Genomic DNA, 15,161 nt, shown 5'->3' on the forward strand with positions numbered 1-15,161 from the left:
TGTAATTCGACAAGAAATCTGGGCACCAAACAATCACCACAGACTATGTAGTAGTCATTTTATATCTGGTAAGATGCATATAATATAAATTTTGAAGATTTTGGGCTGACAACCACAATTAAGATCATTGTGTGACGCTGGTGATTGGGGTCTATATAGTTGCCTCTTTTTCTTTGGGGGTGGAGTTGTTGTTTTGTTGGTGTTGTTGGCGGTAAGCAGAGTAAAAAGAGGGAGAAAAATACGACTTCCGTGTCTAATTTTTCGCCGCCAAGCAAGCGTTACAATATTAATTAAAAATGAATGAAAACTAAATACTATTGAATATGTCATCATTATCATTTTAAAAATTTAAGTGACGGGTAAAAATAGATTATGACCGGATTTTTATGACCCTGTCAGTCAAAATGACAGACAACGAAAATGTCTAGCGCAACCTCTGCTCCCACCTGGCTGCACAGCGCTGCATCCGCTGGCTTGGCCATGTTCACAGTCTTCCTCCTGACCATCCGACAAGAGCCATCCTGAAGTTTGACCCAAAGGCTGCAGGCTGGAGACGACCACGAGGAAAGCCCTGCACTCGATGGCTTGACACCATCGCGTACGACGTGAGTATACTCATATTCACATTATACACACAGTCTCTTTCTCAACGCAGACAGTTGCCAGTGAGAAATAGACACCGCGTTTTACCACCGGTAGACACAATAAACATGCTGAGTTAAATCTCGTAGCTGGTGGGAAACGTTCATGACATTGTTTACTAACCTTTAAGTTTGTATAAATGCGAAATCATATTGGAGGTATTGCTTCCTTGGCAGCCATCCTCGGCAAACATGTTTTACATGTCAGTTGAGCCTATTCCTCTAAGCCACGGCCGTCTAACTTTTCTGTAGCCAAGTATTCCCATACCAGCGATTTCGTTTTCTTCGATGGGGGGAAAAAGTTTAGGAGTTTCACCTCCTCCAGTCATCGTGTCGCACAGCTGACTCACTGACACTGAGTAACAACCGGTGGGGGAAGGTTGAGCCTTGCAGCTGCAAGCCAGGGATTTTGTCTATGCATTTTTGGGACATAAAAAATAGCTAATACTTCAGGGGCGGTATAAAAAAAAAAAAAAAAAAATGCGGTTTTGAAACCTTGATGTTTTCATACCACGGTATAGACCCCAATCACGTGACGTCACAACTCCGCCCCCCTGACTGGTGCCGCCATATTGTCGGTCAGCTCATCCTGTTTACATATTACCGCTACGTACATTGCTCCTATTACTGCGTGTTTTTCTGCTTGTCTAAGGAATCACCGCCTAGTAAACGAACCCAAAAACCTTCCTGACAATCGTTAACAATGATGAATCAAAATAGTGAAGGCATGTGTGGCGGTTGGTTGCAGTAACAGAGAAGATAAACGGTCATTTTAGTAGTTGCTGTGTGCCCATTGTTAAAAGGGCAAATCTCGAAAGCAGCACGGTTTGTTTATCTCAGTCCATGATGCGTTTGTGTCGACAGCTGTTAGACAGCGGCGAAAACATCAATTTGATGCCAACACGATCGCAGACATGATCAGACGGAGACTACGAAGCTCGTCGCCACGGTCGGGCAGCAAGAAGGTGAGCGCAACAACCGGCGTTGTGCCGAAAAATAACCGGCCTGCATGAAATTTCCCCACTGACGGGAGCGCACACACAGAAACAAATTTCTTGTACCGTGAATATTATTTTACTCTGCTTGAACTAATAAATGTCATACCTGTATGATTGTCATATGGATATGGTCGTGAAAACCTGTAGACTAATACATTTCTGTTCAAAGATGGTTTTGTGGCCCAGTCCACGATTTGTTACTAAAATACAGTACGAATATTTTGTGTGATTTGATTATTTAAAACTGATCTTACAGTCGTAAATCCATTACTATAATGCGTCCATGCAAACATATGATGTTTTCACGTCAATAAAGCGTTATAAATAAGCGCTCCCGTCAGGGGAGACATTTCACGCGGGGCAGCTTTCTATCAAGTTTCATTTTACAATCGTGACAACGGTGACGCTCAGCTGACCAAATGTCGGTTTATATTTGGGCCGGTGCCGATTTTGGGTACCCGACTCCTCATCGTGACATAAACTGGAGCATGATTGGAAATTTTGTGGTCTCAGGACGAGCTCTGACGCACGGGATGGGAGGAAACATCGGTTTCGGGCATCAAATATGGATCTGGCGACAGGATCGATCGAAGCTTTTCCAAATAACTGCTTTTATGTAACTCATCCAATGAGTTTACAGCGTCTGAAAGCACCGGGGCTTCCATAATTTGCAAGTGAATCCACCTTTAGAAACTACGATCAATGACAATACGGACACACAATGACGGACAATATGGCGGCACAATACAGTGATCACGTGATTGTGTGACGTTGGTGATTGGGGTCTATACCTTGAAACCGGTAATCGGCATATGTCTCGTCCGTATGATTAAATATTCCTTGGTAGTGAATGTTTTATCACAATGTGAGCAGGAAAAAGGTTTTCCCCCACGCATTCTTTTGTGTCTCTTTTCAGTGATGACTTGTTTAAGTATTTCGAAGCATTTACTCAAAATGAACAGCTTCCTCATCGGTGTGAAAGAAGAATTTGATGTGACGTCATCGCTGTGTGAGAGTAGTGGCGCGAGGAGGTTGCGATCGTCCCTCACCTTTTGTTGTCAGGTGTTGAAACAAGCTACTGCTGGCTAGATTCGCTGCTCAGCTCTCTTCGCTCGGACCTTCATCTTCTTTTCTAATTACACCAACAATCATTGGAAACTTGGAGATTTCATCTTCCTGTTCTTAAAGAGTATGTCATGCCCTGGGAAAATGTTAATATTCCATCATTTATCCATAAACGCATGCCTTTTGTATTCATATCATGCCACTTCGTGTAATTACACACAAGAAAATGAGAGAAATTTGGCTCGATTGTCAAGCTAAAACGACCGGCGCCCGAGATCTGGCAGATTGTGTGTGTGACGTCATTTTAAGTGAAGAGCGTGTCACCGGCCACTAGGGGGGCAGCGCCGGTCTGCATCAATATAATTCCTTCTAGTGAGGGGAGAATTAGCGGTGTTTTGAGCTGTTTATGCTGTTGCACTGTGTTCGTCCTGCACATATTCCAGGTTCCCTCATGAAGAAACACCCCTCGTTGTCAATAAAAGAGAATTCGGAATTGACAGTGTGGGGTGTTTCTTCAACAAGAAAAAAGGCTCAGTGCTTAAATACTGAATGGCGGCGATGATGGCAGACAATTTCGTTTCTAGTTTCAGCGACGAATCCGGCGTAGAAGGACGTAACGAATGTTCATCTAATGGTGACGAAGAGAATTACGAAGCTTTAATTGGTGTTTTAGGTTACCAATTTGAGCCCAAACGAACGCCAATGCAGCGTAATGAAACGGTCATTCAGGGGAGCAATGACACTGATGAAACATCGGCAGCAGATCGTGTGGGAAACAACGAATGATATTTTTTGCATTTCTTTTAGTGAAGCTGATACACCGTGACCGCAAAATAAAGTAATGTATAGAATAATTATCATTTATTGCGCTATCATAGTTTTTCGCTCTGCCAACAGACACAAATATGAATGGGATCAGAGGATTTGTTCTATATATTTTACAAGCGATAATTTATGCATGTGTCCAGTCCTGTATCCAATGCGTGGTATTTTTTTATTATAAAAGAGTACTCACTCTGGCCATTTCGAGCTTGGCTGCTCCCCTCCTTTACTTAGCCTTAGCCTCCTTTGCCAGTCATCGTCCTCTTTCTTGATATCTCGGGACATTTAGGTGGCTGGTGTATGGTGGGCACCGCATCTGCTTTGAGCAGCAATCTTGCAGCAAAACCCGATTTCACTTGTCCATAGTTCGAGAAGCTTTCAGGTGCGTGCCAGAGGCTGTGTCTAGAAAATTAGCCCTCTTTGCATGGACGAACTTTACCCATTGTCTGCGTAGTCCAGCTTTTTTTTTTTTCGCGTTCGGGAAATCATGGATACTATATTCCGATAAATAGCTCTTTGTACACCACATAGCACAGCAGTTTTGAACCATTTTAGTGATGTTTTGGTCAAACAAACCCGAACGCTACTCTCTCGTCAAAAAAAAAACAATGGCACCTGGCTCCACCTCGACTGTCAATCACTTGTTGTGACGTCGCCGCCCCATTCGCCTGTTTCTGGAACATCTATATCCGATAATTGCTCATTAATGTGATTGATTTTTTTGTTAACTTTATCAATATTTGTTATCTTGGCACATAACGGTTCCATTGATGTCTCACACCCATACCTGTTAAGTTTCACAATTTGGTCGGGAGACTCCCGATTTTGACCCCAATGCTCACTCCTCACGATTAGAAAGCCAAATCTCCCGATTTTCCAAAAATGTCAATTTTTTTTTTTTTTTTTACGTTTTTGTTTGTCACCGTTTTGTAACGATACCATTCGGCCCGATTCGGAAAGTGACCAACAACGAATAGCCTGGCCGTCTCCGACTTCCCCGCCCTCACTCCCCTTCAGAGCTGGAAAAGCCCAACCAATCATCTGACAGGGAGGGAAGAGGCGAAGCACCACCGACTTCCCAAGATGCTGGCACTAATAAACCGGCTTTTAGACTGGTTCAAGTCTTTATTTTGGAAGGAAGAGATGGAGCTGACCCTGGTCGGCCTCCAGTATTTGGGAAAAACAACGTTCGTCAACGTAATTGCCGTAAGTCTTACCTGCCAGCGATAGCTAACTAGCCTAATGCTAATAGCATTAGAGCTAATGATGGGAGAACGATGAAGAAGTCGCTGCTTTACTCTGTGTTTTCGTGGATCAAACATCATGGAATATTAAACCACTGCGGTCCTACCCCCACAATATATGAATTTAAGTGAGAAAGCATATCGTTACTTACTTGAAGTTTAATCATTTAGATTCGCTATTATGCTAAAGCTAAAGTGTATACTATACACTTTATTACATTATATCATTATTACTGTGCTGAAACAAAAAATATAAAGTTTCAATTCTAGGTTACAATTCAATTAAAAAACTGCCATGACAAAGATACTTTTAAAAACAAATATGATTAATTTTCTAAATGATGTAATTAATGTTTTTAATCTTGCTGATTTAGTCTGACGAAACCCTAATTGGAGTGATGGTTGATGAGATGAAGAGGCTGCTGAGGAAGCTGATGTCCAAATTTGTGCAAATGGATGTGATCAGGAAAGCTGAGGATATCCTAGATGTTGATTACAGGAACAAGGAGAACTGGCATGACACAGGCAACATAGCAGTATCACATGATGCCAGACAATACATGGAGCAAGTTGAAGACTATCTCTGATGCCACCAAAAAGAGGTTCTTTGACAGTGTAGTTAATTTTTACACAAGTGTTGTGACCAAAATGAACTTGAAAAAAAATGGTTGCATTTTGTCTTAGCGATTGTCGCGTGCGCGCGTCATCGGGGTTGGCAAACAGAAATCTCCCTATTTGCAATTTCTACAACTTAACAGGTATGCACACCCCCTTTGCTGTTACATACCCTTTAAATGTCTTTTTTTCTCATGTATATTCATAATTGCTCTTTACCTAAAAAATTTTTTTATCCGATTACTCGATAAAATTTTCAGTCGATTACTCAATTACTAAAATATTCGATAGCTGCAGCCCTACTTCTAACACCTACCTTGGCCTGTTCCCTCATCAACCAGGTGCTAAGAACCTTCAGCAGCTTGAATTTTTTGCAAATTCTCATTATTACTGCGATTGTCATTACCCGATCGTGACGGCCTACCAGATCCCGACGGATTGCTACTTCGCTTGCGCAAAACGACGCCGTTTTCTCCCGAGGGATAACGGGAGATATTGATATGTACGTGTTGGATTAAACGATAAAAATTAAAATCTTTTTTCTTCTTCTTCTTCTTCAAACCATCCAGTGATTATGCCATAGATAGAAGTAGTGATGGAAACTGTAAACAAACGTGCTCCGAACCGATGACGTTTATTTTCAGTGATCCACTGCTCCGGAAGTACTCTCTCTTGACCGCAGTCCATCACGGACTTGCCGTCCTTTTGTGCTGTGTTCCCGTCTCCTCACCAAACGAGCGTCATCGGGTAAGTACTGAAGACAGAATTTAGTGGACTAAAACGTCCCATCTCAAAGTTTCATGGAAGTCTTTATGTTGAAGCTTTTCCGGTTTACATAACTTCGGTTTGTTTAGCTTACCTCGCAAAGCCAACACACGTAAACGCATTTGGATTGCTTTAGCACTGCCACTTGTAAATTTTGTTTTAAGGGGGGGGGGGGGGGGGGGGTCGCTCGGTTAACATTAGAGTGATTAGATTTATTTGTATGAAACGCTTTTCGACTTGTTCTAAAGGCCAACACAATCAATAACATCAAGTTAAAGAGTAGAGACTTGGAAGACGAGGAGATGAAATCCAGGCCACGACGAGCAACTGAAAAAAGAACACATCACAACATCAGTTTTACTTTTTATGCAATATCAGACTTGCTTTGTTCTGACCGTGATTATGACAAAATTCCCATAGCTGACTTGCCATACAATAGGCCAGGTGTCGGGAACCTTTTTGACCGAGAGAGCCAAAACACCCAATATATTTTAAAATGTGATTCTAAGAGAGCCATACTGAGTGTGTGTTTATATCAGTGTGTGTGTATATACACAGTATATTATATTGGAGCTGAGTTGTGATTGATAAAAATATTGAGAAAACAACAACGAAAGCCTAACATCGTCACTTCAATCGTTGCTCAGTTGCGCACTCATCACTTGGAAAATAACAAATAGAAACATGGATTGGCGTTGCGTTTATTCCCTGGTGGTGGAAAGTGGAAATCACTACCAGGGGAACGTGTGCATCACAGTAGCTGAGACAGATGGAGCCTCTCTAGGCAGCAGTTTTGAAGTCTCTCTTTCCTAGAAGTGGTGACAATTTGACAGGCGCTTGGGGTCCCACACAGTTCACTTTCGTGTTTAATTTTCCCCTACGCCATTTCATTTATACTATACTTCTGCCTGAGTGAAGTATAGTATAACTTCACAGTGGGTAAGGGGTGCTTTTCAGAATGCGCATCTTTTGTGGCACGCCAGACCCACTTAGAGTGTGAAGTATGGGGGTGGGTCAGTGAGGCTGTTTCGCTTCCAAAGGCCCTGAGAACCTTGATAGGGTGCATGGCATCATGAATGCTTTGAAATACCAGGACATTTTAAATCAAAATCTGTTGCTCTCTGCCCGAAAGCTGAAGATGGGTCGTCACTGGGTCTTTCAGCAAGACAATGACCCTAAACATATTGCCAAATCTACACAGAAATGATTCACCAGACACAAAATCAAGCTCCTCCCATGGCCATCTCAGTCCCCAGACCTTTTTTTGTTGGCAAAAGTGGGTTGAACAAAGTATTAACACCAGGGGTGCTAATAATTGTGACACACATTATTTGATGTCAAATAATTTTTTCTTTATGTGGGATTTTTTTCCCCACTGAATGAATGCACTTGTATTCAAGGTTGGATTTTTCTTTTTTTTCATTAAGGTCCCATACTATTTGAATTCAAAAAAAAAAAAATTTGAAGCTAAAAAACACATCTTTTTCAGGGGTGCCAATAATTATGGAGGGCACTGTATATGGCGGAAAACACTCATATGACTTAAAGTTCCGCTCTGAGACCCCCAAGTTCTCCAAATTTCAAAATTGTCCGATTTGCACGTGTGATACATCATTAGAAAGCTTAAAATGTCAATTTTCTGGGGGAAGAAAATTTTGGAACAGGATTTATTTTTTAAAACAGCAAAACCCTAACTGGAGGTGAGAGCATGCGAGAGCAGAATTAAAGACGCCATGATTTTAACGAGCTATTATCGCATACTTACCTTGTTTTGATCCAAAAACTCCATATAGCATTATCATCGAGTGTCAAGACACAGATGTGCATGGCCACAGCTGGATTTTTTCGGGATTTTATGGGTGAAACATGGTAATATAACAAGGGTCGCGATGCAGAAATTGCAGACGTCAAGGAGTAAACGAGATTTTCATATATTTACCCTTTTAAACTTTTTTTTTTTTCCAATTTTTCTTTGTTTGGATTGATTATTTATCATCTAAAATATTGGGGAAAATGCGACAGTAACGAAAAAAAAAATACATTTAAGTGATGGTTATGAGGTAGATATCTGACTTTTACAGACGCCAATTTTTCCATTGAGACGTAATTTGTTTAGAACTTTAAAATATGCGAGTAAATGATTTTTTAAAGTCGTTTTTTTTTTATTACGAAATATTAGACATCAATTAATGATTTTAAGCTAAATTTTGAATAATAAAATTACTGACCTTCTTTTTATGGCTGGGTTAAAACAAAAGCGGTTGTGCGACGTCTGTAAACGAGGGTTTTCAGGGTAGAACGGACAAATAAAAAAAACAGTTTAGGGACTTAATGCGCCATGAATCTGCAATAGCAGCATATAGACATATTGTTCTATCAGACACAACAGTTCTTTTGGCTTAAAATACAGCAGTTTATTTTTAGAGAGGTGCGAGAGCAGAAACTGCTTTTTCAGCCTTGTCTGTGTTTGTGAATTGAAGTTCCACTCTGAGACCCCCAATTTGGCCAAATTTCAAAATTGTCCTATATGCATGTGTGATGCATCATTGGAAAGCTTAAAATCTCCACTTTCTGGGTGAAGACATTTTTTGAACAAGAGGGCATTACAATAAGGTACTGTTTATGTGACTTAAAAAAAAAAGACGAGACTCCGGCGCCGTAATGTCAAAATCGCCCAAGTCGAGTACGTCCCAACCTGGTGACTACCCGTATACAGTGGGGCAAATAAGTATTTAGTCAACCACAAATTGTGCAAGTTCTCCCACTTGAAAATATTAGAGAGGCCTGTAATTGTCAACATGGGTAAACCTCAACCATGAGAGACAGAATGTGGAAAAAAAAAAAGAAAAAAAAAAAAAGAAAATCACATCGTTTTATTTTTAAAGAATTTATTTGCAGATCATGGTGGAAAATAAGTATTTGGTCTATACCAAAAGTTCACCTCAATACTTTGTTATGTACCCTTTGTTGGCAATAACGAAGGCCAAATGTTTTCTGTACCTCTTCACTAGCTTTTCACACTCTGTTGCTGGTATTTTGGCCCATTCCTCCATGCAGATCTCCTCTAGAGCAGTGATGTTTTGGGGCTGTTGTTGGGCAACACGGACTTTCAACTCCCTCCTCACCCCGTGGCGTCAAAATGATAACAAGAACGGTGAGCAAAAATCCCAGAACCACACGGGGGGAGCTAGTGAATGACCTACAGAGAGCTGGGACCACAGTAACAAAGGCTACTATCAGTAATACAATGCGCCGCCAGGAACTCAAATCCTGCAATGCCAGACGTGTCCCCCTGCTGAAGAAAGTACAAGTCCAGGCCATAACACATTCTCCCAGTCCTCTTCTGGATCATCCAAATGCTCTCTAGTGAACCGCAGACGGGCCTGGACGTGCACTTTCTTCAGTAGGGGGACACGACTGGCAGTGCAGGATTTGAGTCCCTGGCAGAGCATTGTGTTACTAATAGTAGCCTTTGTTACTGTGGACCCAGCTCTCTGTAGGTCACTCACTAGGTCCCTCCGTGTGGTTCTGAGATTTTTGCTCACCGTTCTTGTTATCATTTTGACGCCACGGGGTGAGGAGGGAGTTGAAAGTCCGTGTTGCTCAATGACAGCCCCAAAACATGACTGCTCTAGAGGAGATCCACATGGAGGAATAGGCCAAAATACCAGCAACAGTGTGTGAAAAGCTTGTGAAGAAGTACAGAAAACGTTTGGCCTCCTTTATTGCCAACAAAGGGTACGTAACAAAGTATTGAGAAGAAGTTTTGGTATAGACCAAATACTTATTTTCCACCATGATTTGCAAATAAATTCTTTAAAAAATCAAACAATGTGATTTTCTGTTTTTTTTTTTTTTCTTATTCTCTCTCATGATTGAAGTTTACCTATGTTGACAATTACAGGCCTTTGTAATATTTTCAAGTGGGATAACATGCACAATTAGTAGTTGACTAAATACTTATTTGCCCCACTGTACATCGGCCAAAACAGCCTGCTAGCACAGATATAAGTACGCCTGCCTCTCTGCTGTTGGATACGTTGTTGACGTCGATGCAGCGGTGCTCTGAGCCCCGCCTCTCGGCGCAAATTCATTCAAACCTGCCGTTCCGCCCAAGGTGGCCATCAACCGATCACTTTTGCCGAGAAGTCTTGTTAGACATGCACGATGAATGGGTTTCCGCTGAACCCTTCACACGAGGCTGCCGGTGGTTTGAAACGGCCTTTGCAATCTGGCTGGGCTAAAAATCCGATTTTGGCTGCCAGTCTGAACAAGACCTTAGTGTCGGTAAAAAATATACAACATGAAAATCACGGCGGGAGACTGAGCAAAGCTGGACTTTCGCAAATGATGTGATTTTTTTTTCTATTTCCAGTGTCCTGCAGACAACACTAATAAAGAGCTTCACTATCAGAAGCACGATCCCCTCCACATTAAACAAGAGCAGAAGGAGATGCCGTACATCAAACAGGAGGCTGAGCCAGATACCGCCAGCATTAAAGAGAAACAGGAAGATGAAATTCCCAAGTTTCCAATGACTGTCTGTGTGAAGAGTGAAGAAGACGAAGGTCCAAGCGAAGAGAGCGGAGCAGCGAAACTTTCGAGCGACAGCTCATTTCAACACCTGACAACAAAAGGAGAGGGACGATCGCAACCTGACGGTTTGTTAGTGCTGCTCTCGGGCAGTGACGATGAAATGTCATACTCTTCTGATTTTAACACTGACTCATCAGGTGAAAAATGGCAATCGTTTCTTTTTGTTACTGCTGTCCAGGACACGTATTTAGCTTTTCACCCTCACGTCATTGTTATGGAAAAAATATTCGTCAACGAATTTTATTAAATTAATTAATCTAAAAATAAATAAATAAATAAATAAATTCTGGTTTCTCCAAATTATAAATACATTAAGGAACAACCAATTCAAGATTGTGGACAGGTTTTGGTAGACACAGAAGACAACATATGATATGGCTGCTTTGTTTTTACAGTTTGTAAGCCAAACATGCTTTGTATATGAGGCCACAGGTGTTTATTATTTACATATTTACATAGATCAGAGACAGTTGCCGCTACCATTTAGCAAAGGTTTTGTCTCAATATACCACGTAAAAATGTTTTTTATCTTGGTATATTGTTTCGCAGCACAATGTCATCTATATGAACTGTCATTGAAGCAATGAAGCTTTTCAGTGAATTGGTTTAAAGCGTCATGGTGGTTCATTTGCTCCCAAGTGGGCTTGAATTCCAAGAGGTCAACAGTGTTGAGAATTTTATAGCTTTTTGTTTGAGAAATTTATATGAATATTTTTGTGTAACGATATGGGCAAAATGCAACAAGTGCTATTTGGTTTTTTAAAAAATCGTTTTCATTCACAAATAATAATTTTCCTTCAGTGTTTGGATTTAATGTTTTTTTTTTTTTTTTTTTGGAAAGTATCATACTAGTTAATAGTGCATATATATATATATATATATATATATGTGTGTGTGTGTGTGTGTGTATATATTAGGACTGTCAAAATTATCGCGTTAACGGGCGGTAATTTTTTAAAATTAATTACGTTAAAATATTTGACGCAATTAACGCACAAATGCCCCGCTCAAACATTAAAATGACAGCACAGTGAAATGTGTACTTGCCGTGTTTTTTCTGAGTTTTGTCGCCCTCTGCTGGCGCTTGGGTGAGACTGATTTTATAGGCTTCAGCACCCAAGAGCATTGTGTAAGTAATTATTCACATCAACAATGGCAGGGTACCAGTTAATTTTTTGATTGAAAATTTTACAAATTTTATTAAAACGAAAACATTAAGAGGGATTTTAATATAAAATTTCTGTAACTTTTACTAACATTTATCTTTTTAGGACTACAAGTCTTTCTATCCATGGATCGCTTCAACAGAATGTTAATAATGGTAATGCCATCTTGTTGGTTTATTGTTATGATAAACAAATAAATAAAGACATTGATTGTCTGAAAATTGTTCAGTATTAGGTGACATTTCTTGTTTTCTTGTGTATATTTATAATTGCTCTTTACCTTAAAAAAAATGTTTGTTTTATCCGATTACTCGATTAATCAATAGAATTTTCAGTCGAATACTCGATTACTAAAATATTCGATAGCTGCAGCCCTAGTATATATATAATAATAATAGTACACTTTTAGAGCCAAGAACCCACAAAGTGTGTGATATGACATTTCGTCCCATTGCTAGTTAATCCACTATAACCCATTTTATCATAATATTAGGCCAAAATAATCAAATTCCTCCTGGAAAAATTAAAGAGAAATGATATATCAGCTGTTCCGTCCCAAGAGCGTGATTTTTCAATTTTTATCCTGTGTCTCACAGACGTCACAGTGGAAGATCTTCAGCTGGAGAAGAGCTGTCTCCCTCATGTTAACCAGGAGGAGTCGGCTATGGCGTACATCAAACAGGAGGCGGAGCCAGAAAGCCCCAGCATTAAAGAAGAAAAACAGGATAAGGAAATCTCCAAGTTTCCAATTACTGTCGGTGTAAAAAGTAAAGAAGATGAAGGTCCAAGCGAAGAAAGCAGCGCAACAAAACTAGCAAGCAGTAGCTTGTTTCAACACCTGCGAACAGAAGGTGAAGGACGATCGCAACCGGACGACCTCTTAGAGCCATTCTCGGACAGCGACGACGTAACATCACACTCTTCTGACTATAACACTGATGAGGAGAATGTTGACTTTGACCAAAATGTTTCGAAATTCTCAAACAAGTCATCACTGAAAAGCGACAAAAAAGAATGCGCGGGTGGGAAACCTTTTTCCTGCTCACATTGTGATAAAACATTCACTACCAAGGAATATTTAATCGTACACACTCATACACACACTAGAGGAAAGCCTTTTGTCTGCGAATTTTGTGGTAAAAGATTCACTCATGAAAGAAGTTTGAATGTACACAAAAGAACACACAGTGAAGAGAAGCCTTTCGTCTGCTCTCTCTGTGATAAAACATTTTCTAGGAAGCATTCGTTAACGAAACACACGATGACACACACCAGAGACGAGCCTTTTATCTGCTCTGTTTGTGATAAAAGATTTTGTACGAAATATCAGTTGACAAGACACACGAGGACACACACTGGAGAGAGGCCTTTCGTCTGCTCTCTCTGCAATAAAAGATTCTTTACGAAGCAAGACTTAACAAGACACATGAGGACACACACAGGGGAAAAGCCTTTTGTCTGCACATTTTGTGGTAAAAGATTCACTCAAAAAAGAAGTTTGAATGTACACAAAAGAACACACAGTGAAGAGAAGCCTTTTGTCTGCTCTCTCTGTGATAAAACATTTTCTAGGAAGCATTCGTTAACAAAACACACGAGGTCACATACTGGAGAGAAGCCTTTTCTCTGCACATTTTGTGGTGAAAGCTTCACCCAGAAGAGATACTTGAATACACACACGATGACACACACCAGAGACAAGCAGTTTATCTGCTCTGTTTGCGATAAAAGATTTTGTACGAAATATCAGTTGACAAGACACACGAGGACACACACTGGAGAGAGGCCTTTCGTCTGCTCTCTTTGCGATAAAAGATTTTTTACGAAGCAAGACTTAACAAGACACGTGAGGACACACACAGGGGAAAAGCCTTTTGTCTGCACATTTTGTGGTAAAAGATTCGTCCAGAAGGGATATTTAAATACACACACGAGGACACACATTGAAGAGAAGCGTTTCTTCTGCTCTCTTTGCAATAAAAGATTTTGGAGCAAGGACGTCTTAACAAGACACATGAGGACACACACTGGAGAGAAGCCTTTCGTCTGTTCTCTTTGCAATAAAAGATTTTTTACGAAGGAAGACTTGACAAGACACACGAGGACACACACAGGGGAAAAGCCTTTTGCCTGCACATTTTGTGGGAAAAGATTCACCCAGAAGGGATATTTAAAGGAACACATAAAAACACACACCGGAGACGAGCCTATTGTCTGCTCTGTTTGCGATAAAAGATTTTGTACGAAGCAAGCGTTGGCAAGGCACTCGCAAAGACACCAGGCAAAAGGTTCACCCGGAAGCGAGAATTAAACGATTGCGCAAGAACATACACCAAGGAGATACCTATCACTTGCACCGTGTGCTGTAAAAACCTTCTCTTAAAGGAAACCAAGGACAACTTGTACTTCTTAAAAGATAAGTGTTAGTATGAGTTATAATAATTTGATATTCTAGAGCTGTCCCGACTAGTCGACAGGCAAAACATACCATCGACGGTTAATGACGGGTTAAAAAAGAAAAATTACATGCAGATAAAGTTTAGAATGGCGGGCGCTCGTGATTCAAAGGGTTCTTACTGGCACCCCCAAGGGAGCCGCTGTTATTCTCAATATGACTGGCATTGTCAGATTGAGCAGAGGGAAAGAAAGTGGGCGAGCGAGAGAGAGGGAGCGAGATAGGTGAGTTGGGAAAGTGCGCGGGGCGGTTAGCGCGGAGTTAAGTGGCTGCATCCCCCATCTTTTTGTTTTGTTCAATAAAAGTATCCATAAAAAGCCATCTGACGCCTCTCGGTGTTTTTATGCACGCCGCCGCCTTCATGAGGAGGAAATCGGACGAACCGACAATGAGCCAAGTGAATCGCCGGTTCACTGCTCACTACGGCGAGGAGTTGAAATCACCGCCAATTACCAAAAGGACAGAATTGGTAACACGGTGAAAGCGGCATAAAGCCAAAAAAGTGGACCAGAATAGTCAGAGCAGGGGTCGCGTTAACCGGAAATTTTCCGTCGTTGACCGGTTTTTTAAAACGGTGACGGAAAAAACTGAAGTCCGTCAGTCATTTTGACAGGTTGCAATTCACACCCCAGACTACAGGGTGGCGAGTTAGCATATTAATTAGCTATTGTCTCTCTTAATGCATGACGTCGTTGGCTATTCTATCAGAATATTGTAGCGTCACCGGGGTCTGGCGGCAGCACCGTGATTGACACATCAACGCGAGGTTCTTATTGGTGCACCCGGTGTGCCAG

General features: G+C 41.0%; 2 protein-coding genes across 2 annotated transcripts in view; both read left to right on the plus strand.

Annotated features, from left to right (window-relative positions):
* Positions 1-15,161, plus strand: part of LOC130911875 (gastrula zinc finger protein XlCGF57.1-like) — a 262,137-nt gene that overhangs the window by 214,940 nt on the left and 32,036 nt on the right. The gene's annotated exons all lie outside the window — the stretch shown is intronic.
* On the plus strand, positions 10,684-14,631 carry LOC130911934 (gastrula zinc finger protein XlCGF57.1-like). The gene is made up of 3 exons (XM_057829623.1): positions 10,684-10,811; positions 12,018-12,067; positions 12,509-14,631. The coding sequence occupies exon 3, from the start codon at positions 12,577-12,579 to the stop codon at positions 14,221-14,223; it is 1,647 nt and encodes a 548-aa protein (XP_057685606.1). The 5' UTR covers positions 10,684-10,811; positions 12,018-12,067; positions 12,509-12,576; the 3' UTR covers positions 14,224-14,631.

Source organism: Corythoichthys intestinalis, chromosome 1 (assembly GCF_030265065.1).
Source record: "Corythoichthys intestinalis isolate RoL2023-P3 chromosome 1, ASM3026506v1, whole genome shotgun sequence".
In the NCBI taxonomy this organism is placed as follows: Eukaryota; Metazoa; Chordata; class Actinopteri; order Syngnathiformes; family Syngnathidae; genus Corythoichthys; species Corythoichthys intestinalis.